This window comes from Oncorhynchus tshawytscha, linkage group LG01, assembly GCF_018296145.1.
Source record: "Oncorhynchus tshawytscha isolate Ot180627B linkage group LG01, Otsh_v2.0, whole genome shotgun sequence".
In the NCBI taxonomy this organism is placed as follows: Eukaryota; Metazoa; Chordata; class Actinopteri; order Salmoniformes; family Salmonidae; genus Oncorhynchus; species Oncorhynchus tshawytscha.
Window position 1 is genome coordinate 74,154,134 of NC_056429.1, and position 27,060 is coordinate 74,181,193.

At 42.4% G+C, this 27,060-nt stretch overlaps 1 protein-coding gene across 1 annotated transcript in view; it reads left to right on the forward strand.

Annotated features, from left to right (window-relative positions):
- The first annotated feature begins 3,332 nt into the window (after positions 1 to 3,332).
- LOC121847430 (zinc finger matrin-type protein 4-like) overlaps positions 3,333 to 27,060 on the forward strand; it is a 150,558-nt gene continuing 126,830 nt past the window's right edge. Inside the window, exon 1 of the mRNA XM_042328335.1 lies at positions 3,333 to 3,386. Coding sequence (XP_042184269.1) covers positions 3,333 to 3,386 — 54 coding nt within the window. The remainder of the gene's footprint in view (positions 3,387 to 27,060) is intronic.

A 27,060-nucleotide genomic window follows, 5' to 3' on the forward strand; every position in this document is an offset into this window, starting at 1 on the left:
GTGCCGGGTGGAGATTGTAACAGAACATAGCCAAGATGTTCAAATGTTCATAAATGACCAGCATGGTCAAATAATAATAATCACAGGCAGAACAGTTGAAACTGGAGCAGCAGCACGGCCAGGTGACTGGGGACAGTAAGGAGTCATCATGTCAGGTAGTCCTTTTAAATAAGTTTTGGATACGAGTGATAGACATATGTCTTACACATTCCAACATGAGGATTCAACTGTGAAGATTTTCACAGACAGTGGTCCCAAACCCCTTTATCATGCAAAACCCGGGAGTTTTTCTCCTGCGCTGCATATGAAAGAATGGCTTAAGATAAGGCTAGCGCTCTGTCAAATGGAACAGGCCCTGAGTGGTGCAATCCTGCCAGACTATGCATTGGAAGAGCTTGTGTGCGGGTGCAGTGATTTGAAATCCATAAGGATCTCTTCAATGGCGTATAGCCCCAACTCCAAAGTGACAATTTTAGCATGTGAACAATTTGATAGTACAAATGCGACAAAGTCTGTCAGTCAATATGTATTTTCAAAAGCCTGCAATGATGTAAACTTTTTTACGCCCATGTTTAGCTTTCAATGGATTGATTATCCTATATTCGTAACCCTGATGAATAAGCTAGACAGTCTTTTCCAAAATCGTGAACAATTACATCGCTAGCCGCTTCTATCCTTAACCTCTCCGGGATATTTGGGACGGTAGCGTCCCACCCCGCCAACAGCCAGTGAAATTGCAGGGCGCCAAATTCAAAACGTAAAAATCTCATAATTAAAATTCCTCAAGCATACAAGTATTTTACACCATTTTAAAGATACAATTCTTGTTAATCCAGCCACAGTGTCTGATTTCAAAAAGGCTTTACAGCGAAAGCAGCACAAACTATTATGTTAGGTCACCACCAAGTCACAGAAAACCCCACAATTTGTCCAGCCAAAGAGAGGAGTCACAAAAAGCAGAAATATAGATTAAATGAATCACTAACCTTTGATGATCTTCATCAGATGACACTCATAGGACTTCATGTTACACAATACATGTATGTTTTGTTCGATAAAGTGCATATTTATATCCAAAAATCTCATTTTACATTGCCGTGTTATGTTCAGTAGTTCCAAAACATGCTGTGATTTTCCAGAGAGCCACATCAATTTACAGAAATACTCATACTGAACTGATAAAAGATACAACTATTATACATGGAACTTTACCACACATGCCTTTCAAATGTGTATTTATCTTAACCCCAAGGATGTGGGTGGCTAAAAAGTCAAACAACCCAGGCAGAATATATCTTGTCTAGACAACCTCCTATGGTTTAAAACATATGTTATTTCTAATCAGCGCATATATTAATGGCCCCCCCACCAAGGTCTATAACTTTATATCGGACACCCCCCAAGCTGCTACCCCTGAGGTTGTAGGAAATCAAAAGGAAATACCGGCAGACAGAATATGTCGAGACACTCTCCTGTGGTTTTTAGGTCTCTAAACATTCTGGGGTACTATATGAACATTTTTGCATACAGGATTCTTCCCGGAAAAAAAACAGCACCCCCGCTCCGCTCTGTAAGCTCATTACAGAATATCTCTCCTTAGAGACACGACTGTGGAGCGAGGCTAGTGAAACAGATACTATCCATTCTGTACGAATGGCAAAAGCGCAACTCCATACACAAGGCCAACAGCCCGAAGAGTTAGCAACCCAGAACAGCTAAAAGATCATCCGTGAATTCGTCCTAATGGAGCTTTCTGAAGGTGAGTTAGTGAAAATAATATATTAGATTTGGAGGCGTTAGATATTTTCTGGGAATTGTTTGGATATTACAACTTTATATTATTGTAATATTAAACCGGCGTGATATGGCTTTTTTAAACCGGGGACAACGTTTTTTTAGGTAATATGTCAAATGCACGTATTCTTATAAGTTAAAATGTATCTATTTCATATAAATATATGTTAACTTCTTGCGTCGAGCAATCCCGTATCCGGGAGCGTAATCATAGCCTCAAGCTCATTATAATAATGCAACGTTAACTATTCATGAAAATCGCAAATTAAATGAAATAAATATATTGGCTGACAAGCTTAGCCTTTTGTTAACAACACTGTCATCTCAGATTTTCAAAATATGCTTTTCAACCATAGCTACACAAGCATTTGTGGAAGAGTATTGATAGCTAGCATAGCATTAAGCCTAGCATTCAGCAGGCAACATTTTCACAAAAACAAGAAAAGCATTCAAATAAAATAATTTACCTTTGAAGAACTTCGGATGTTTTCAATGAGGAGACTCTCAGTTAGATAGCAAATGTTCAGTTTTTCCAAAAATATTATTTGTGTAGGAGAAATTGCTCTGTTTTGTTCATTTGTTTGGCTAAGAAAAAACAACAAAAATTCAGTCATTACAACGCCAAACTTTTTTCCAAATTAACTCCATAATATCGACAGAAACATGGCAAACGTTGTTTAGAATCAATCCTCGAGGTGTTTTTCACATGTCTATTCGATGATAAATCATTCGTGGCAGTTTGGTTTCTCCTCTGAACCAAGTGGAAAAATGCTCGCAGCTGGAGATTACGCAATAATTTCGACGGAGGACACCAAGCGGGCACCTGGTAAATGTAGTCTCTTATGGTCAATCTTCCAATGATATGCCTACAAATACGTCACCATGCTGCAGACACCTTGGGGAAACGACAGAAAGTGTAGGCTCATTCCTGGTGCATTCACAGCCATATAAGGAGACATTGGAACACAGCGCCTTCCAAATCTGGGACATTTCCTGTTTGAAATTTCATCTTGGTTTCGCCTGTAGCATCAGTTCTGTGGCACTCACAGATAATATCTTTGCAGTTTTGGAAACGTCAGTGTTTTCTTTCTTGTTTAAAACGGGAACGTTTTTTTAATCCAAAAATTAAAAGAGCGCCCCCTATATCGAAGAAGTTAATTGGGTATCTTACATGTGTGATTTCATGAAAGTTTGATTTTTATAGTAATTTTATAGAATTTGGCGCTCTGCATTTTCACTGGCTTTTGGCCAGGTGGGACGCTACCGTCCCACATATCCCAGAGAGGTTAAACTCTCTTTGGGGGAAGCTTTCGCAGAGTTGCAATATGCTAACAACGTCGATCATTAAAGACCCAGAAGAATTTTTGGAATTAGTTTTTTCGGTCCAATACGATATTTCACATTTTTCATTCTTGAGTCAAGACATTGCCCTGGTGCAATGGAGACGTAACAAGAAGAAGGTTCTACCCCTGGGTAATGTAAATGCGTTTCATGCAGCATTTACCACGGCCTATGGCCGACTTGAACTGTACGCCCTCATGGAGCAGCTTCTGAGGCGGTTTCTCTACCACGACACAGACTCTGTGGTCTATGTAAGCAAAGAGGGTGTTTGGAACCCCCCACTTAGCAACTATCTGGGTGGTTTAATGAGTGAACTCGAAGATGGTGACCATATCACTGAATGGTCCTCCTGTGATCCCAAAAGCTATGCTTTTAGGACTAATGACAATCACGTGGTGTTGAAAGCCAATGGTGTGACTCAAAACTATGAAAATTCCCTACATGTAAACTTGGAATCAATCACACTCTTTGTCGAATGGTTCATAAACGACCTGAATAGTGACTTGGAGATTTTGAGCTCCTACAAAAAAAATTGTTAGGGATAAAAAGGGCTTCCATCTGAGGAATGCCCCACTCACTAAAAGTTTCAGGGTAGTCTATGACAAGAGACTGCTTTTGCCTGACGGGACCACATTGCCCTTTAGCTACTGACTTATGCTACAAGCCCCAGTGTGTCTTAAATCTTAAGATATAATGGCTGCTGTAGATGGTTTTGACCCCCGTTTGCAACTACCATTTTCGGCCTTAATCGCAGGCCCATCCAATAGTGGTAAAACTTGTTTTGTAAAAAGTATTTTAGAGAATTCTGAACATGTCTTATCTCAAAAGCCTGACAATATTGTGTGGTGTTATTCGTGTTATCAACCTGTGTATGATGATCTGTTGAAGAAATAAAAGTTTGTTGAAGGAATAACTTCTCCCTCCTCATAAAAACAATCTGCTGGTTTTGGACGATATGCTTTCTGCAGGTAGCGAACATCCTGAAATTGCACAAGCTTTTTTTTTTTTTGCATGAGAGCCATTTTCTTATTTAATCTTGGATTTAAAAGCAAATACTCCAGAACACCTGAGGCGCCGAACCGGCCTTTTCCCATGGGAGTGGCCGGCTGCGTACATTCCTAAAAAGTAACCGCTATGTCTCTGCGTTTAAAAAGAAACCTGCCCCTCTTGAGAAGCCTAGTTGGGGCTACAGCTAAAGAACGGAAGGCCATCTTGGGTCACTGTTCTTCAGATCTCATATTATCCCTATGTGAGATTGCTTTGAATCTTCTCAAAGGACGCATTCCACTCACCCTGACCCAATTAAAAAAATTAAAGGGACAAAAGACTGCGATCAAACTCTTTGCCAATAAACGGGCCAGTCTTCAAAGAAAAGACATAGCATAAAACAGTCTGGGGGTTTTCTTCTACCTTTACTAACTATAGCTGTGCCCTTCATCACCAGCCTTATTTCTGCCAAACATGGGGGTTGAACACAGTGTGATGGCCAATAAAATGTACTTGGTGCCTCAACAAGAGTTGGATAGACTTAAAAAACAAATGCAGGGTCCTGAAAATATCAGACAAACAGCAGAAAATGATTTGGATACGGCCATGAAGGATATTTTGAACCGGAAAGGATTGTACTTCCGGCGCCGACAGAGATGGCCGCCTCGCTTCGCGTTCCTAGGAAACTATGCAGTTTTTTGTTTTTTTACGTGTTATTTCTTACACTAGTACCCCAGGTCATCTTAGGTTTCTTTACATACACCCGAGACGAACTACTGAATATAAGATCAGCGTCAACTCACCATCAGTACGACCAAGAATATGTTTTTCGCGATGCGGATCCTGAGTTCTGCCTTACAACCAGTGTAACCGAGTGGATCACATGCAGCGACCAAAAAAAAAAAACGACTCAGAAAAAGAGGGAAACGAAGCGGTCTTCTGGTCAGACTCCGGAGACGGGCACATCGTGCACCACTCCCCAGCATTCTTCTTGCCAATGTCCAGTCTCTTGACAACAAGGTTGATGAAATCCGAGCAAGGGTAGCATTCCAGAGGGACATCAGAGACTGTAACGTTCTCTGCTTCACGGAAACATGGCTAACTGGAGAGACGCAATCCGAAGCGGTGCAGCCAGCGGGTTTCTCCACGCATCGCGCCGACAGAAACAAACATCTCTCTGGTAAGAAGACGGGCGGGGGCGTATGCCTTATGGCCAACGTGACATGGTGTGATGAAGGAAACATACAGGAACTCAAATCCTTCTGTTCACCTGATTTAGAATTCCTCACAATCAAATGTAGACCGCATTATCTACCAAGAGAATTCTCTTCGATTATAATCACAGCCGTATATATCCCCCCAAGCAGACACATCGATGGCTCTGAACGAACTTTATTTAACTCTCTGCAAACTGGAAACGATTTATCCGGAGGCTGCATTCATTGTAGCTGGGGATTTTAACAAGGCTAATCTGAAAACAAGACTCCCTAAATTTTATCAGCATATTGATTGCGCAACCAGGGGTGGAAAGACCCTGGATCATTGTTACTCTAACTTCCGCGACGCATATAAGGCCCTGCCCCGCCCCCCTTTCGGAAAAGCTGACCACGACTCCATTTTGTTGATCCCTGCCTACAGACAGAAACTAAAACAAGAAGCTCCCACGCTGAGGTCTGTCCAATGCTGGTCCGACCAAGCTGACTCCACACTCCAAGACTGCTTCCATCACGTGGACTGGGAGATGTTTCGTATTGCGTCAGACAACAACATTGACGAATACGCTGATTCGGTGTGCGAGTTCATTAGAACGTGCGTTGAAGATGTCGTTCCCATAGCAACGATTAAAACATTCCCTAACCAGAAACCGTGGATTGATGGCAGCATTCGTGTGAAACTGAAGGCACGAACCACTGCTTTTAATCAGGGCAAGGTGTCTGGTAACATGACTGAATACAAACAGTGCAGCTATTCCCTCCGCAAGGCTATCAAACAAGCTAAGCGCCAGTACAGAGACAAAGTAGAATCTCAATTCAACGGCTCAGACACAAGAGGTATGTGGCAGGGTCTACAGTCAATCACGGACTACAGGAAGAAACCCAGCCCAGTCACGGACCAGGATGTCTTGCTCCCAGGCAGACTAAATAACTTTTTGCCCGCTTTGAGGACAATACAGTGCCACTGACGCGGCCTGCAACGGAATCATGCGGTCTCTCCTTCACTGCAGCCGAAGTGAGTAAGACATTTAAACGTGTTAACCCTCGCAAGGCTGCAGGCCCAGACGGCATCCCCAGCCGCGCCCTCAGAGCATGCGCAGACCAGCTGGCCGGTGTGTTTACGGACATATTCAACCAATCCCTATACCAGTCTGCTGTTCCCACATGCTTCAAGAGGGCCACCATTGTTCCTGTTCCCAAGAAAGCTAAGGTAACTGAGCTAAACGACTACCGCCCCGTAGCACTCACATCCGTCATCATGAAGTGCTTTGAGAGACTAGTCAAGGACCATATCACCTCCACCCTACCTGACACCCTTGACCCACTCCAATTTGCTTACCGCCCAAATAGGTCCACAGACGATGCAATCTCAACCACACTGCACACTGCCCTAACCCATCTGGACAAGAGGAATACCTATGTGAGAATGCTGTTCATCGACTACAGCTCGGCATTCAACACCATAGTACCCTCCAAGCTCGTCATCAAGCTCGAGACCCTGGGTCTCGACCCCGCCCTGTGCAACTGGGTACTGGACTTCCTGACGGGCCGCCCCCAGGTGGTGAGGGTAGGCAACAACATCTCCTCCCCGCTGATCCTCAACACTGGGGCCCCACAAGGGTGCGTTCTGAGCCCTCTCCTGTACTCCCTGTTCACCCACGACTGCGTGGCCATGCACGCCTCCAACTCAATCATCAAGTTTGCGGACGACACAACAGTGGTAGGCTTGATCACCAACAACGACGAGACGGCCTACAGGGAGGAGGTGAGGGCCCTCGGAGTGTGGTGTCAGGAAAATAACCTCACACTCAACGTCAACAAAACTAAGGAGATGATTGTGGACTTCAGGAAACAGCAGAGGGAACACCCCCATCCACATCGATGGAACAGTAGTGGAGAGGGTAGCAAGTTTTAAGTTCCTCGGCATACACATCACAGACAAACTGAATTGGTCCACTCACACAGACAGCATCGTGAGGAAGGCGCAGCAGCGCCTCTTCAACCTCAGGAGGCTGAAGAAATTCGGCTTGTCACCAAAAGCACTCACAAACTTCTACAGATGCACAATCGAGAGCATCCTGGCGGGCTGTATCACCGCCTGGTATGGCAACTGCACCGCCCTCAACCGTAAGGCTCTCCAGAGGGTAGTGAGGTCTGCACAACGCATCACTGGGGGCAAACTACCTGCCCTCCAGGACACCTACACCACCCGATGCTACAGGAAGGCCATAAAGATCATCAAGGACATCAACCACCCGAGCCACTGCCTGTTCACCCCGCTGTCATCCAGAAGGCGAGGTCAGTACAGGTGCATCAAAGCTGGGACCGAGAGACTGAAAAACAGCTTCTATCTCAAGGCCATCAGACTGTTAAACAGCCACCACTAACATTGAGTGGCTACTGCCAACACACTGTCAATGACACTGACTCTACTCCAGCCACTTTAATCATGGGAATTGATGGGAAATGATGTAAATATATCACTAGCCACTTTAAACAATGCTACCTTATATAATGTTACTTACCCTACATTGTTCATCTCATATGCATACGTTGATACTGTACTCTATATCATCGACTGCATCCTTATGTAATACATGTATCACTAGCCACTTTAACTATGCCACTTGGTTTACATACTTATCTCATATGTATATACTGTACTCGATATCATCTACTGTATCTTGCCTATGCTGCTCTGTACCATCACTCATTCATATATCCTTATGTACATATTCTTTATCCCCTTACACTGTGTATAAGACAGTAGTTTTTTTTGGAATTGTTAGTTAGATTACTTGCTCGTTATTACTGCATTGTCGGAACTAGAAGCACAAGCATTTCGCTACACTCGCATTAACATCTGCTAACCATGTGTATGTGACAAATAAAATTTGATTTGATTTGATTTGAACCCCTATGATAAGGTCTAAAAATACACAAACCTCTTGCAAAGGTATTTGGCATTGGTAAAACAAGGTGAGAGAGAGACCATCCATTTAACGCTGTTGGTACTCAACTACTAGCTGAGCTGGTACTCTGGTACTCAAGCTGGTACTCAACTATAAGCTTCGTCAACAGATTCAAGCTTTAAAACAAAAACCTTCAACGAGATACAGCACCCCTAAAGATGTCCCAACAACTCCTCCCCCCTATGAAAGGGATGATGATAACTCATTTACCCCCCTGAACGTCTCCGGACCTTTTCCTAATCCCGATCTCTCAGGGTGGTTAGACTTTTGAATGACTATGATTAAATTCAATACATTTTACTTCAAAAAATAAGCAATTTAACATTTGTGGCATTCTTGAAACATTTGACGTGAGCATACGCCTTGATTACACGGTCTTAAAGGACACATATTTGAACACTTTTGATATTTTCTAACAAAACAAGCTACAACGTTATCAAAATCTTCTTAAATCATCATTATAAAGAGACATAACATCTTCAAACTAAACTCCCCGGGCTCTTTGGCATAGGTAGAATACACAGTGTTGACCACATGTAGTGGAAAGGTTATCTTGCACTTGTTTGATGCTGTAGTATATCTTTGATCTGGTTTTGGTCAAAAATTCTTTACTAGATTTGGGGAAATGGTATATGCTGAAATGAAGAACCGGAGGCTTTATGGGCAGTCCTTTTATTGTTGAACCAGTCTTTTGGGTATCAGGGCGTGGTTAACGCAGCCACGTACTTAGGTTTCTTCGGGGGCTGACCCTTCTGAGGATGATCCTTCTTGGGGTTCCTTTGAATCATAATCCTCAGGATTCGTATATATTATGCACTTCCTTAGCCGAACAATGCTCTGCCGCTGTTGGGTCTGTACAAAAAGAGCGTCCAACTCTAACATTTTCAATTCCATTAGATCCCACCTTTTAAAAAGAATAAGCATGCACAACCTAAAATCCCCAGTCAGGCCACCATCACAAATGTTTTGGTTGCGGGTTTCCTCGTTGCTGATATAGAACTCCACGCAGCCACATGGAAGTCCATTCTTTATTTGCATTTTCACCCTGTGAAATACTCTTCCTGAGGAGTCAGGGGTACCTTCCCAACGGGTCTCGTAGCCCGTGAACACGCTATATCCCTTTGTGATAACTCTCAGTTCAGGACACACAACCTTGCAAAAAACCGGCCAGTCTTCAAGCCCGTAGTCCACTCCTAAAGTCTGGTCTGTATATTCTTCTCCTTCAGCTACTGTATAGAGTTTCAAACTGATACCCCCATTGCTGTCCATTAGACATCATCACTTGATCTATCAGCGCAGTTGCGGGCGGTATCTGGATTCTATACACATTTAGAAACCGCTTTGTTGGCACATCGTATATTGTTCCTTTATACTTGGCCCTTTCTCTTTCAGCCGCAGTCCTGCTTCCGTTGTTACAGTCATCACTGCTTTGCCACTCATCACAAAATCCATGTTTATTTTTTAAATCTTGTATAGTGTTCTGGGGCTGCATGTGTTGTTCTGGGTCTTATTTATAATGCATCTGCCGCCAACACAATCCCTCCCTGGACATTCCTGCTTCATAGACAACAACCCTAAGGGCAATAACATAGGGGGGTGTGGGGCCATCCTCTTTCAAATGTTCAAACATATCCCCCCCCAGTTCAACCACATCAATCATCATGACAACTTCAGCGCCAGAAAGCAGGTGCAGTTAGTGAGTTTAATAACAACGAACATGGAACGATTCAAAACAAGAGAAGCGTCTGACATGGAAACAGAAACAATACTACTTGCTGATTGATAACAAAAGATTGGTAAACAAAAGGAGTACTGAAGTCCAGGTGTGACTGATGATGAGACCCAGGTGTGCATAATGATGGTTGCCATGTGTGTGTAAAGATGGGTTGCCAGGACCAGTGGTTAGTAGACCGGTGACGTCGAGCACCGGAGTGGGAGTGGACATGACACCACACCTGTCAGGTGGATTTATTATCTTGGCATAGGTGAAATGGTCGCTGTCAGGGATGTACAGTAAACAAATGTGTGCACAACATTAATCACAAATTTGCTTTTTGTTCGTATGGAACATTTCTGCGATCTTTTATTTCAGCTCATGAAACATGGGACCAACACTTTACATGTTGCATTTATATTTGTGTTTAGTATATATTTGTTTTTTCTCTTTTTTAAATATGCACTTTTTGAAAGTGTATCTTTGTCTGTTTCCCTCTGCTTCTTTGTGTGTATAATTAGAGGCGTTTTCGCACTCAAATGAACAAAGAATGGGAGAAATGATAGGAGAGAGAGAGATGAGAGAAATAAACATGCTTAATTAGAAGTCTATTGTTGGGGTAGGGTGTGGTTACGCACACATACACATACAGACACAGACATCACACTGTCTGTCTGTGCACAGATACAAATAGGTCACATGTAAATTAGTCTCACCAGATGAGAGAGAGATTTGAGTAAAACCAGTCCTAGTGTCAGTAACAGTGGCGGCCCGTACATTAGGGCGATAGGGACAGCATTTATAAAAAAATATATATACACTACCGTTCAAAAGTTAGGGTCACTTAGAAATGTCCTTGTTTTCCTTGAAATCATCCATGAAATGAGTTGCAACGTGAATAGGAAATATAGTCAAGACGTTGACAAGGTTATAAACAGTGATTTTTGATTTAAATAATAATTGTGTCCTTCAAACTTTGCTTTCGTCAAAGAATCCTCCATTTGCTGCAATTACAGCCTTGCAGAACTTTGGCATTCTAGTTGGCAATTTGTTGAGGTATCTGTTGAGGTAATCTGAAGATGCTTCCTGAAGCATAATGGACTTCTGTACACCTATGTAGATATTCCATTAAAAATCTGCCGTTTCCAGCTACAATAGTCATTTACAACATTAACAATGTCTACACTGTATTTCTGATCAATTTGATGTTATTTGAATGGACAAAAAATGTGCTTTTCTTTCAAAAACAAGGCCATTTCTAAGTGACCCCAAACTTTTGAACGGTAGTGTATATATTATATAATTCAAGGATTATGTTGTAAATGTCCATAAATGTGTGGTAGATGTATAAATGTTACTGTTTCAAAAATATATTGTAAAACTTTTTTTTAAAAGCTGTTACAAGCTTGATTCTGCCAGCATTAGAAGCTCCACGGGCGCATAGGCCGTGAGCATTGTTTTGCCAGGTATTTGCCGTGAGGGGGAACTGCACCAATGAAATCAATACATTTTTACAGCATAAAGTTAATGGACTGTCATGGGCTGCTCAAATGTCCGTCCATACAGTCAGAACTTTTGGGTCTGTTCTAGTCTCTTTCCCAAGGATTACTTCAGAATGTGAGACTAGAGCTGCTCTATCAGGTACAGATTGCGCAAAAGCAAAAAACAAATGGCAATTAACTTGTAAATGAATAATCATAACAGTCATGGGAGCCTGGGACCTGATAAACCGGACATTGTTGGTGATTACATACAGGAGAGGGAGTGCAAAACAACGACTCTGGACAGAGTGGAATCAGGTGTAGCAAAAAAGGCAGTTTATTGAGTCAAAGATATCTTGTCCGGCAGAAAAGCGTGCACGGACCTAGTCATATGACTCAGTAAGGAGTCAGCTGAAAAAGGGTGCTTAGCCAGAGTTTACAGCAGAATGTATACACAGAATAATGTAGGTGGAGTCTCGTCGTGTTGGTCTTATGACTGGTCCTGAAGAGTTGGAGGCGGGCCTGCTCTAGCCAGAGCAGGAGCCCCATTGGTGCACAGCAGAGTCCTCTGCTCTTGGCACCCGACCAGTAGAGGGGGGTGGAGTGTGAGTGTGCAGTGCTCATGAGATGTTTGTGTGTCAAGGAAGCGTGAGATAGGGGGACTGGCAGTGTCTGCTTTAGGCTCAGGTGTTTCCTGTCTTTGCAGGAGTGCATGCAAGGATCAATGTCAGTGAGATAGTTTGGCACTCTAAGCTCGTTAGTGTTGCAGGATGTTCTTTGTAGTTTACAGGGGAGTATATTTGAGTGGTGGCAGCCATGTGTCCTTCAGATAATCATGTTATTGCACGTAGGCTCTAAACTTGACTGAGGACACTGGGCCGAGAGTTATCTGAGGACATCCGGTTTAACCAGAGCGTTGGCCTGCTAGTAATGCTTGATATTTGATTATTTATATAACAAATCCCCCTCTTCACGTCTATTAGACGTGAATACTATTATAAAACGAGAAATAGCGAACGAGAAAAACGAAAAGTAGCGAACGAGTCCATCCCCCCTATCTGTTAGAAAGCAAATTAAGGTAATGATACATAAAAAAAATTAAAAGGTACTCTGTTATTTACTGGCAGGAGGAATACTGTGGCGGGAGGGCATACTCCTCAAAAGAGGTAAAAACATCCTCTGGGTTATCTGTTGCCAATAACGGGTACATATGGACCTGGTCCTTGGGCATAGGGGTAATAGCAGTGGTAATTACTCTAGTGGCCAAAGAGCGGGCGCAGAGAATGCAACAACATCCGCACAGGGTTAGGATAGCTACAAAAACAGCAATGGACACTAGGATAGAGGAGATCAGTGTTTTATATTTACCAAATGCATCCATTCAGGAGTCCCACATAGAGGTGTCAACCCCGGAGTGGTGCTTCATCTTCCCATTAAGTGTACGAAGACCCTCTAAGGCAACAGTAAGACTACCATCAGTTGCTGTGTTATTGGGAATGTAAGTACAGCATTGCTCCCCGAACATGGCGCAAACACCTCCGCGCTCAGCCAATAACTTATCAACCGCGATTCTATTTTGAAACGGCATCAGGGATGTGGCTGCCAATTGACCGTGGACCGCCTCAAAGCCTTGTTGAGTCCAATTGCCCAGTTTCTGGACATTAAAATGAATGTAATTAATTCTATCCCCATTTTTATTAACTGTACACCACCAGCAGATTGAAGATTCAAAACCCGCAGCAACTTGGTCCACTAATTTATACTCATCTGGTACCCCCTGGGTACTCCAATGGCGTGAATATATGTTGGATCCCCAGCTGTTGGGGTAACCACACGCTTGGTCCTGTTAGGCCAATAGATAGGGCCCTGGTCATGTATGCGAGTTAGCAGGTCTTTGACGCCTATGGGGTAGACAGAGATGGGCAACAGAAGAGTTATGAGTGCACAGGTACCAGTGGCATTACGGGGAAGTCTGTCAAACAAACAAGTTCCCCCACACCACCACCACACATCAGCTCTGGATACTGGTTTAAAAGTAACCGTAAACATGTGAGTGTATGAGCAGAAATCAGTAGGAATATCACAAACAGATGCCAAGATATTCCTAGCCTTGCCCAGGCAGAGAGCGATATCCCTCTCACTGGGCGAGGTTCCTTTTTCAGGGGAGATGGAGTTTGATACTCCATCACCTGAGTCAGGAGTGTCTTCATTTGGTATCGAAATTAGGCTGTTCAAATCAGCTCTGACTTCAGTCAGTGTTCTGGAAGGAGTTGGGGCTGGGGTGCAATGTGTAAGGTGGTGCCAAGGTGCGCCTGATTTACCTTTGACCTGGACTGAGTGTGAAGTAACCTCCTTCACTTCGTACGGTCCAGCCCACCTGGGTTCCAGCCACTTTCTTTTGTGGACTTTAACCCTCACCCAGTCACCAACTTTTACCTTCAGTAGTGGCGTGTCCCCCGGCAGCTCCCCCTCTTGGACCTTGCGAACCTGAGAAGAGAGTGCTGCAGAGAGTTCCGTCAATTTTTTACATACTCCGACATTTCAATTTGTTGTACATCAAGAGCGGGCATATGACCTCCCTCCCTTGGTGGACCAGGCATGACTCTACCAGTCATTATCTCATGAGGAGAGAGATGGGTTCCACCAGACCTTGGGACCGGGGGTGGTACACAGAACCGAATCTGTGTGTTATGCCAAATCTTTCTTCCACCTGTCTTAGGTGTTTGTTACTGAAATGTGAGCCAGTCAGATTTGATTTGTCTTGGGATGCCATACCTGGGTATTAGTTCGGTTTGTAGCCACTTAATGACTGACCTAGCATCCTCCCTTTCTGTTGGTATTGCTTCTACCCATTTGGAGAACCTATCTACCATAACTAGGAGATAGCGTTTTCCTTTGATTAACGCGGTTAGGCAAGATATAACTAAGGCAGTGATTATCTGAAAAAGGTCTTATTTGGCTCCTATTTCCTGTTCTAGCTCATCTGGTAATGTCTGTAATGTGTCCTTTAGGTTTCAGTCAGTCCTGTACTATGTCCTGTGTAATATGTGTTTATTTCTATCTTTGTATACTTAGCCCGTCCTTGATCGAGACCAGGGATGTATTCGCGGTGCTGGCACAGACTTATCTCTTGCACCCCACCCTCGCACACAAAGATTTTGTCAGTATGTGGTGACAGTTACGTGTGTGTTTCTCCGGTATTTTATTTGAATTTGTTCAGCGATTTATTTAGGTATTTTCTAGAAATGATTCGTCGATTTCCTTTTGGAACAATATATCAGTAAATTTAGGCGGTTCTATAACAATTGTCAGAATAATTTTAGTACTTTAGGAAATACCAATAGTAATAGAAAAACTAAAAGTCAGTGTTTAGCTCGGCGGCTGTCAATCAAAGTCAGTGCTCAGCTCGGCGGCCTATTTAAGTACTTTCTAGAAATAATTCAGTAATTTCCTTTTGGAACAATATATCAGTAAATTCAAGCGGTTCTATAACAATTTTCAGAATAATTTTAGTACTTTAGGAAATACCAATAGAAATAGAAAAACTAAAAGTCAATGTTTAGCTCGGCGGCTTTATTTAGCGGGTGTACAAGATGCTCTAAGAGCGGCACGATGACTAGACTACTAGGTGGCTAGACTAGCAGTACGAGTACATATAACCCAGTTACGTAACTTAACATGGCGGTTACTCCGCAACAAACGCTTCTCTCAATTGGATATGGGATTTGTAGTCTATGGATTTAATTTCCCCGGGCTCAAAATCGTGGAATGTCAAATCAAATTTTCATCATGTGTCAAAAACAATTCACTCAGTTACATTGGTCAAACACAGTCCAATTAAAATAAATCACACAATTCATTCACTCAGTTTACATTAATTTCAGTATCCATTATACACTAGAACACAGCCTCGGTTTAACCTCACCTCATACACAACCTATATATATATATATATATATATATATATATATATATATATATATATATATATATATATATATATATATATATATAATAGGACAGTTTTCTATGCAGATTTCAGAACAAACCGGATCCCAGGGGAATCTAGTGTATTGGTCAAACACAGTCCAATTAAAATAAATCACACAATTCATTCACTCAGTTTACATTAATTTCAGTATCCATTATACACTAGAACACAGCCTCGGTTTAACCTCACCTCATACACAACCTATATATATATAATAGGACAGTTTTCTATGCAGATTTCAGAACAAACCGGATCCCAGGGGGAATCTAGTGTATTGGTCAAAAACAATTCACCGTGTCCATCATGTACTAAAACACAGCCACAATTTAACTTCACCTCATACACAACCTATATATATATATATATATATAATAGGACAGTTTTCTATGCAGATTTCAGAACAAACAGGGTCCCAGAAGGAATTTAGTACATTGGTCAATCACAGTTTAATAAAAATAAAAGTTTTTAGCAAAACAAGATCTCTTTGATCAATGCCTTTGGTTCTTATGTCAAAATAATTTGGCAACGATTCATACTCACACTCAGTACTTCTGATCAAAATTTGGTTTAGACTATAATATAATATGCAGATTTCGATTTAACAGGTTCTGCTTACCTTTTGGTAGAGCGCTCTGATCAGGTTTCCTGAGGCAAGATGAATGGTTGATGGTCTCCTGTACTACAGGTCACTCTTCCGTCTGATTTTGAGCTGATGAATCAGCTCGTCCACTCACACCAACTTATCATAGATCGAATTCAGGACAACCATCCTCTGCTACCATTTTGTTGGTGATTACATACAGGAGAGGGAGTGCAAAACAACGACGCTGGACAGAGTGGAATCAGGTGTAGCAAAAAAGGCAGTTTATTGAGTCAAAGATATCTTGTCCGGCAGAAAAGCGAGCACGGACCTAGTCATATGACTCAGTAAGGAGTCAGCTGAAAAAGGGTGCTTAGCCAGAGTTTACAGCAGAATGTATACACAGAATAATGTAGGTGGAGTCTCGTCGTGTTGGTCTTCTGACTGGTCCTGAAGAGTTGGAGGCGGGCCTGCTCTAGCCAGAGCAGGAGCCCCATTGGTGCACAGCAGAGTCCTCTGCTCTTGGCACCCGACCAGTAGAGGGGGGTGGAGTGTGAGTGTGCAGTGCTCATGAGATGTTTGTGTGTCAAGGAAGCGTGAGATAGGGGGACTGGCAGTGTCTGCTTTAGGCTCAGGTGTTTCCTGTCTTTGCAGGAGTGCATGCAAGGATCAATGTCAGTGAGATAGTTTGGCACTCTAAGCTCGTTAGTGTTGCAGGATGTTCTTTGTAGTTTACAGGGGAGTATATCTGAGTGGTGGCAGCCATGTGTCCTTCAGATAATCATGTTATTGCACGTAGGCTCTAAACTTGACTGAGGACACTGGGCCCAGAGTTATCTGAGGACATCCGGTTTAACCAGAGCGTTGGCCTGCTAGTAATGCTTGATATTTGATTATTTATATAACAACATCTACATCCAACGAGTGTCGAAGGACAGATGAATACACTAGGTAGAACCTTTTCATCGTGGATCTGGTAGGACAAAAAAGCTCTGGCTGGCCAATTTTATTGTTTCCCCATGGTGTTCATCATGTTCTACTGTAGCTGACACGGCGACATGTTGTGTGGACTAAAACAGCATAAAACCAGGTGTATCACAAAGCATGATCAAATTAATTAACCAGCTACAAAAAAAATCTGAAATATTGAGAAATAGTTTGTTCAATTTTGGGGTAAAATGACCAGTTATCTACTTTTGATAAGCACCTATCTAGCTATATCTAGCTGGTAGCTTGCTAGCTAGTTAGCTCCCATGGTAATTTCAAGTCTATCTCAACTATATAATATCTGACTAATTTGGAAACATTAAGTTATTTCAAAATGAAAGTTAACTGGTTAGCGCATCATGCTTTGTGACATTATCCCCAGTTAGATAATGTGTTTTCACTTATGGCGTCTGCATGCTTGTTGAGTTCTCCCTGGTGCACTTGTTCGTTCATGAGCTGGCAGCTCGTTCTAAATAGTCAAATCTAATCCAGGGATGGGTAACTTTGACGGGGTTGGAGGCCACAAAAAATCTGAACTCATGAGGGGCTGCAGTAGTTCATGGGTCTGCGTACCCACATCCACCCCATTTTTTGATAAAAAATGTTCAGTCATTTAGCAGACGCTGTTATCCAGAGCGACTTACAGTTAGTGCATTCATCTTAACTTCTTGCGTCGAGCCATCCCGGATCTGGGATCGTGAATACAGCCTCAAGCTCATTACCATAACGCAACGTTAACTATTCATGAAAATCGCAAATTAAATGAAATTAATATGCTAGCTCTCAAGCTTAGCCTTTTGTTAACAACACTGTCATCTTAGATTTTCAAAATATGCTTCTCAACCATAGCAAAACAAGCATTTGTGTAACAGCTAGCGCAGCTAGCGTAGCATTTAGCGTTAGCATCAGCAGGCAACATTTTCACAAAGAACAGAAAATCATTCAAATAAAATCATTACCTTTGAAGAACTTCAGATGTTTTCAATGAGGAGACTCTCAGTTAGATAGCAAATGCTCAGTTTTTCCTGAAAGATTATTTGTTTAGGAGAAATTGCTCCATTTGGTGCGTCACGTTTGGCTACCAAAAAAAATAAAAAATTCAGTCTTCAAAACACCGAACTTTTTTCCAAATTAACTCCATAATATCGACTGAAACATGGTAAACGTTGTTTAGAATCAATCCTCAAGGTGTTTTTCACATATCTCTTCATGATATATCGTTAGTTGAAAGCCTCCTCTCTCCTCTCAATCACTGGATGACTGCGTGCAGCTTGTAGATTACGCACCAATTTAGACAAAGGACACCGGGCGGACCCCTGGTAAATGTAGTTTCTTATGGCCAATCTTCCAATGATATGCCTACAAATACGTCACAATGCTGCAGACACCTTGGAGAAACGATAGAAAGGGCAGGCTCATTCCCGGCGCATTCACAGCCATATAAGGAGACAATGGCAAACAGAGCTTTAAAAATTCTGCCCATTTCCTGGTTGAAGTTTCATCTTGGTTTCGCCTGTAGCATGAGTTCTGTGGCACTCACAGATAATATCTTTGCAGTTTTGGAAACCTTAGAGTGTTTTCTTTCCAAAGCTGCCAATTATATGCATAGTCGAGCATCTTTTCGTGACAAAATATTGCGCTTAAAACGGGCACGTTTTTTAATCCATAAATTAAAAGAGCGCCCCCTATATCCAAGAAGTTAAGATAGCTAGGTGAGACAACCACATGTCACAGTCATAGTAACTACATTTTCCCACAATAAAGTAGCTATCAGCAAAGTCAGAGCTAGTAAGGGGGGGGGGGTCAAATACGAGTGTCAGTTCACGAAAGGCATCATTATTATTTTTACCCAGGCATGCATTCAGAGCCGGCCCTAACCTCTTGGGGGCCCTAAGTGAAAATTTGTTGCAAAACAGTGGCAGAAAGTGCAGCAGCGGCCATTACATTGTTTATATGAACAACATGTGTAGTTTGAAAACTTGGCATCATATTTCTGTCATGCTGCTTTGTTGACAACTCCAACCCCCCCGCGCCTCGAGCATTCAGCCATTCAGTGGCCAACACGGGTCAGTCAATAGATTCTTTCATGGATGACAATAATGAGCTGTCAGTTGTTCAGATGTCAAACAAATGACACATAAACACATACACACACTCACACACATACATACATACTGTACATACACACACACACAAACACACACACACACACACACACCTCATTGTCACAAACTTTTCCTAACAAGGCTTCAATCCCAAATTAACCACAACACTGAGTGACAGGTTTCCATTCTCTTGTTTATTTTTGTGTTCCGCTAAAATGTCACGTATCATTGACGTATCAAAAGTGAGGGAAGCTAAGAGACAGGAGAAACCCCTGAAGAAGGGGCACCTTTAGAGGAGAGGAAGCAGGAATACAGAACTAAAGTTTTATAGTATGTGTCATTTCGAAAATCGAGTATGCCCGTATGTCATACTTATTTCAGCTTTGACAACAGCTGATAATCAGATATGGGGCTATGCTAACAAAAGTAACCAATAACTCAAAACAACGCAATCGCGGATTATGCATTCTCAGCATGCTTAAATAGAACGTTTTATAATATGTGAATTTTCCAAAATTTTGTATGGTGTACATGCCAGGATGTTATAGTAATTTCAGGTCATCTAGTAGAATTCAATGCGCACTTTTCCACAATGTGTTTGAAGAGTTGGGTTGCGAGTGATATAGTTGGCCTTAGTTCTCTTCAAATAGCCAAACAACCAAACTAGCCTACTTTAAAAAAAACTAAAGTCACCCCGGCTGAAATCTAATTGGAATAATAAACAAATCCCCATAAAAATCAGTCAGTTTAAGCTAGAAGATATAAGGTTATTTTGCATTGGATGCATGTCAATCCACGGCATCTGCCTATGTCGCACTTCTGCATCTGCAGTGAAAGGTGACAGCAAAAGCAGTGTTTGTCAGACCATGAGACATCCCAAAAATCGGTCTCCTAACAAAATCGTCTATAGTGTCCGAAAGGTTTGGCCTACAAAACCTATTGAAAGATGAGACTCTCACGAACACGATGGTGTTCTCCGTTTTGCTCTACAATCCCTACAAGTGTCTTGGGATTCGTCTGAAGTCGGTACATCCGTTCTGCCAACTTCTGTCTATAGCGTCCGAACAGTTTGAGCTACACATTTATATGACTCCTCTGTGGCAGACTCTCACATACATGTCAGTTGTTTTGCTCTAGGACGCCCACAGGCCTCACAAGACTCGTCTCAATGTCCCCCGTACCAGTTGAAAAAATGTATGGATGTATACAGTGCCTTGCGAAAGTATTCGGCCCCCTTGAACTTTGCGACCTTTTGCCACATTTCAGGCTTCAAACATAAAGATATAAAACTGTATTTTTTTTGTGAAGAATCAACAACAAGTGGGACACAATCATGAAGTGGAACGACATTTATTGGATATTTCAAACTTTTTAACAAATCAAAAACTGAAAAATTGGGCGTGCAAAATTATTCAGCCCCTTTACTTTCAGTGCAGCAAACTCTCTCCAGAAGTTCAGTGAGGATCTCTGAATGATCCAATGTTGACCTAAATGACTAATGATGATAAATACAATCCACCTGTGGGTAATCAAGTCTCCGTATAAATGCACCTGCACTGTGATAGTCTCAGAGGTCCGTTAAAAGCGCAGAGAGCATCATGAAGAACAAGGAACACACCAGGCAGGTCCGAGATACTGTTGTGAAGAAGTTTAAAGCCGGATTTGGATACAAAAAGATTTCCCAAGCTTTAAACATCCCAAGGAGCACTGTGCAAGCGATAATATTGAAATGGAAGGAGTATCTGACCACTGCAAATCTACCAAGACCTGGCCATCCCTCTAAACTTTCAGCTCATACAAGGAGAAGACTGATCAGAGATGCAGCCAAGAGGCCCATGATCACTCTGGATGAACTGCAGAGATCTACAGCTGAGGTGGGAGACTCTGTCCATAGGACAACAATCAGTCATGTATTGCACAAATCTGGCCTTTATGGAAGAGTGGCAAGAAGAAAGCCATTTCTTAAAGATATCCATAAAAAGTGTTGTTTAAAGTTTGCCACAAGCCACCTGGGAGACACACCAAACATGTGGAAGAAGGTGCTCTGGTCAGATGAAACCAAAATTGAACTTTTTGGCAACAATGCAAAACGTTATGTTTGGCGTAAAAGCAACACAGCTCATCACCCTGACCGCACCATCCCCACTGTCAAACATGGTGGTGGCAGCATCATGGTTTGGGCCGGCTTTTCTTCAGCAGGGACAGGGAAGATGGTTAAAATTGATGGGAACATGGATGGAGCCAAATACAGGACCATTCTGGAAGAAAACCTGATGGAGTCTGCAAAAGACCTGAGACTGGGATGGAGATTTGTCTTCCAACAAGACAATGATCCAAAACATAAAGCAAAATCTACAATGGAATGGTTCAAAAATAAACATATCCAGGTGTTAGAATGGCCAAGTCAAAGTCCAGACCTGAATCCAATCGAGAATCTGTGGAAAGAACTGAAAACTGCTGTTCACAAATGCTCTCCATCCAACCTCACTGAGCTCGAGCTGTTTTGCAAGGAGGAATGGGAAAACATTTCAGTCTCTCGATGTGCAAAACTGATAGAGACATACCCCAAGCGACTTACAGCTGTAATCGCAGCAAAAGGTGGCGCTACAAAGTATTAACTTAAGGGGGCTGAATAATTTTGCACGCCCAATTTTTCAGTTTTTTATTTGTTAAAAAAGTTTGAAATATCCAATAAATGTCGTTCCACTTCATGATTGTGTCCCACTTGTTGTTGATTCTTCACAAAAAAATACAGTTTTATATCTTTATGTTTGAAGCCTGAAATGTGGCAAAAGGTCGCAAAGTTCAAGGGGGCCGAATACTTTCGCAAGGCACTGTATATGGAGACTGTTTAGTGCCAAAAATAAGGGGTTAAGTACATGTAGCAAAAAAAAAGACACTTCCGAACACATTGCCCATACAACAGAACATGTTGTTCCATGTAGTGAATCTGTTATTCAATGTGTTTGTATGAGCTAATAGCAGTAAGGCCACAAATATATTTTCATGAAATATACATGTTTCCATAACTTCATTAGAGTCCATCTGTGGTAAATTCAATTGATTGGACATGATTTGGAAAGGAACACACTTGTCTATATAAGATCCCACAGTTGACAGTGCATGTCAGAGCAAAAAAACAAGCCATGAGGTCGAAGGAATTGTCTGTAGAGCTCCGAGACAGGATTGTGTCAAGGCACAGATCTGGGGAAATATCTGCAGCATTGAAGGGCCCCAAGAACACAGTGGCCTCCATCATTCTTAAATGGAAGAAGTTTGGACCACCAAGACTCTTCCTAGAGCTGGGCCGCCCGGCCAAACTGAGCAATTGGGGGAGAAGGGCTTTGGTCATGGAGGAGACTAAGAACCCGATGGTCACTCTGACAGAGCTCCAGAGTTCCTCTGCGGAGATGGGAGAACCTTCCAGAAGGACAGCCATCTCTCCAACACTCCACCAATCAATCCTTTATGGTAGAGTGGCCAGACGGAAGCCACTCTTCAGTAAAAAGGACATGACAGCCTGCTTGGAGTTTTCCAAAAGGCACCTGCAGGAAAGTCCACCAGAGCTGTTGCCAGATTATTGAATGTTAATTTCTCTACCATAAGCATGCGTTGTTGTTTTAGAGAATTTAACAGAACGTCCAACTGGCCTCACAACCACAGACCACGCGTAACCACGCCAGCCGAGGACCTCCACATCCGGCTTCTTCACCAGCGGGATCATCAGAGGGGGGGTGGAGGGGTGCGGAGGAGTATTTCTGTCTGTAATAAAGCTTTTGTTGGGGAAAAACTCATTCTGATTGGCTGGGCCTGGCTCCCCAGTGGGCCTAATGAATTTGTTTCGATTGACTGATTTCATTATATGAACTGTAACTCAGCAAAACCATTGAAATTGTTGCATGTTGCATTCTGGTTCCACTAATAAATATGTTGAAATTGAACCAAATGATCTGTTTCTGTCTTCAGTCATTTTTAAATGGGATAGATGGTCTATGGTCTATGGTATAGGTCGAATATGATAATCTGCCTATAACCAGCCTGATTAAGGCTATAATTCCATTCCTATTCAGAGTTTAGAAAAATGCATGTAATTGGAAATTAGCTATTATCAGTCTGGTTATTGCGATGCATGTTTGTTGAATTTACTCAGCCAGTCAGGAGCCGTTGTGGCCGTGGCATACTACATACTTACTAAACGGTACGTGCAAAATAGTATGCAATAATAAGTACATAGTATGCAGTTTAAGTATGTAGTACGCTAGTATGGGTATTCGGCCACGTCTACAGAGTCTGTTTTGTTTCGACACTATTCGTGGAGGATATGAAGGAGACATACACATGCACATAAAAATAATTATGCGCATATTAATACTCTGAGGTATCGTAGGAGGTATCACTCTGTAGGACACATACAGGGAAGGAAGACCAAAGGATAAGATAAGAGAGGGACATGAAAGGAGAAATGCTAAGGCAGGTTAAGATACAGAGATAGAGGGATGATGAGAGAGAAGGGGACAGAGATAGAGGGAGGATGAGAGAGAAAGGGACAGAGATAGAGGGAGGATGAGAGAGAAAGGGACAGAGAGATAGAGGGATGATGAGAGAGAAGGGGACAGAGATAGAGGAAGGATGAGAGAGAAAGGGACAGAGAGATAGAGGAATGATGAGAGAGAAGGGGACAGATATAGGGAGGATGAGAGAGAAGGGGACAGATATAGAGGGAGATTAAGAGAGAAGGGGACAGAGAGATAGAGGGATGAGAGAGAGAAGGCGACAGAGATAGAGGGATGAGAGAGAGAAGGGGACAGAGATAGAGGGATGAGAGAGAGAAGGGGACAGAGATAGATTCAGATTCTGTCAGACCTGGGCCCTGACAGTAAATCTCAGTAAGACCAAAATAATGGTGTTCCAAAAAATGCCAGGACCACAAATACAAATTCCATCTTGACACTGTTGCCCTAGAGCAAACAAAAAACTATACATACCTTGTCCTAAACATCAGCGCCACAGGTAACTTCCACAAAGCTGTGAACGATCTGAGAGACAAGGCAAGAAGGGCATTCTATGCCATCAAAAGGAACATAAATTTCAACATACCAATTAGGATCTGGCTAAGAATACTTGAATCAGTCATAGAGCCCATTGCCCTTTACGGTTGTGAGGTCTGGGGTCCGCTCACCAACCAAGACTTCACAAAATGGGACAAACACCAAATTGAGACTGCATACAGAATTCTGCAAAAATATCCTCCGTGTACAACGTAGAACACCAAATAATGCATGCAGAGCAGAATTAGGCCGATACCCACTAATTATCAAAATCCAGAAAGGAGCTGTTATATTCTACAACCACCTAAAAGGAAGTGATTCCCAAACCTTCCATAACAAAGCCATCACCTACAGAGAGATGAACCTGGAGAAGAGTCCCCTAAGCAGGCTGGTTCTGGGGCTCTGTTCACAAACACAAACACACCCCACAGAGCCCCAGGACAGCAGCACAATTAGACCCAACCAAATCATGAGAAAACAAAAAGATATTTACTTGACACATTGGAAAGAATGAACAAAAAAACAGAGCAAACTAGAATGCTATTTGGCCCTAAACAGAGAGTACACAGTGGCAGAATACCTGTCCACTGTGACTGACCCAAACTTAAGGAAAGCTTTGACTATGTACAGACTCAGTGAGCATAGCCTTGCTATTGAGAAAGGCAGACCTGGCTCTCAAGAGAAGACAGGCTATGTGCACACTGCCCACAAAATGAGGTGGAAACTGAGCTACACTTCCTAACCTCCTGTCCAACGTATGACTATATTAGAGATACATATTTCCCTCAGATTACACAGATCCACAAAGAATTCGAAACCAAATCCAATTTTGATAAACTCCCATATCTACTGGGTGAAGTTCCACAGTGTGCCATCACAGCAGCAAGATTTGTGACCTGTTGCCACAAGAAAAGGGCAACCAGTGAAGAACAAACACCAATGTAAATACAACCCATATTTATGCTTATTTATTTTCCCTTATGTACTTTAACTATTTGTACCTTATTACAACACTGTATATATATATATATATATATATATATATATAATATGACATTTGTAATGTCTTTATTGTTTTGAAACTTCTGTATGTGTAATGTTTACTGTTAATTTTTATTGTTTATTTCAATTTTGTATAATATCTACAGTACCTCACTTGCTTTGGCAATGTTAACACATGTTTCCCATGCCAATAAATCCCCTTGAATTGAATTGAATTGAATTGATAGAGGGAGGATGAGAGAGAAAGGGACAGAGAGATAGAGGGATGATGAGAGAGAAGGGGACAGAGATAGAGGGAGGATGACAGAGAAGGGGACAGAGATAGAGGGATGAGAGAGAGAAGGGGACAGAGATAGAGGGATGAGAGAGAGAAAGGGACTGAGATAGAGGGAGGTTGATATCTGGTTCATTGAGGGGTTAACTCTAACACGATCGCAGCAGGAGACGACACAGGGGAAGATGAGAATAGGAATGAAGGGATGGTGAGAGGGGTGTGTGTGTGTGAGGAGATGGACTGAGATAACCCATTTCACCTCCTTAAAAGTAGTGAGAGAAATATTGAGAGAACCATTTTCAACTTGTAGACAAAAGATATGAAGATGAAAAAAACAGAGGAACAGTGACGGAGACTGAGAGGGTGCCCATTTACCCACTAGATGTGTCCTTGGTTGTTTGGCAACAAAACCGGAGAATGCAATGAGGAACTATGAGGAAAAACAGATGGGTTTGACTTAGATTGATGACAACATAAAAACAATATTTTGTCCCCAATGTTTATTGAAAACATAAATACATTTGCATAATGAGCACTTGTTATCTCTCAAATACATCATTACAGTTGGTTAGCTAGCTAGCGAATTGTTGCCATATTAGCATTTACCTGAAATCAGTCAAAACACCTCAAGACAAGGGCCTCCCGAGTGGCACAGCGGTCTAAGGCACTGCATCGCAGTGTTGCGGCGTCATTACAGCCTGGGGTTAGATCCCAGGTGCTGTCACAACAGGCCTTGACCAGGAGTCCCATAGGGCGGTGCACAATTGGCCCAACGTCGTCCGGGATAGGGGAAGGTTTGGCTGGTTATGACAGCACCTGGGATTGAACCCCAGGCTGTAGTGATGCAGTGCATTAGACCACTCGGGAGGCCCTTGTCTTGAGGTGTTTTAGACTGATTTCAGGTCACTTGGCTGATTGCGCTCTAGCGACTACTTATGGCGACCCGGCCCCCTGCAGGCTGACTTTGGTCATCAGTTGAACGGTGTTACCTCCGACACATTGGTGCAGCTGGCTTCCAGATTAAGTGAGAGGGTTTTAAGAAGTGAGGTTTGATGTTTCGGGAAGGACGTATAACTCGACCTTCGCCTCTCTCGAGCGCGTTTGGGAGTTGCAGCGATGAGATCGCAAAAATTTGGGGAGAAAAAAGGGGTTAAAATTACAACAACAACAAAAAATATATAAACAAGACATGGTATCAAGAACAAGATGAAACTAGTTGAAACGAGTCACTTACGATTCTCCACGTGGCAGTTTCTTGTCATTGTCACAATAACTCACTGACTTCTGCCCCATTGAAGCATGCAAATTGGTTCCGTGACATTGTTAGCTAACCCTTCCACAGATAGAAAACACAGACAAAGACAGAAAAAGAAAATGCAAAAATAAGAGAGAAAGGAGAGAGAGAAAAGAGCCCTGGAAGGTAGAGGTGTTCCAAACTCACAGATCCTTTATGTGACGTTAACACACACTGACACAGCGCCAGACACATGAAACCCACACAGACATACAAACACACACACAACACCAAAGACATATTTCTATCACTGCACTCAATTTGACACATGCGCGA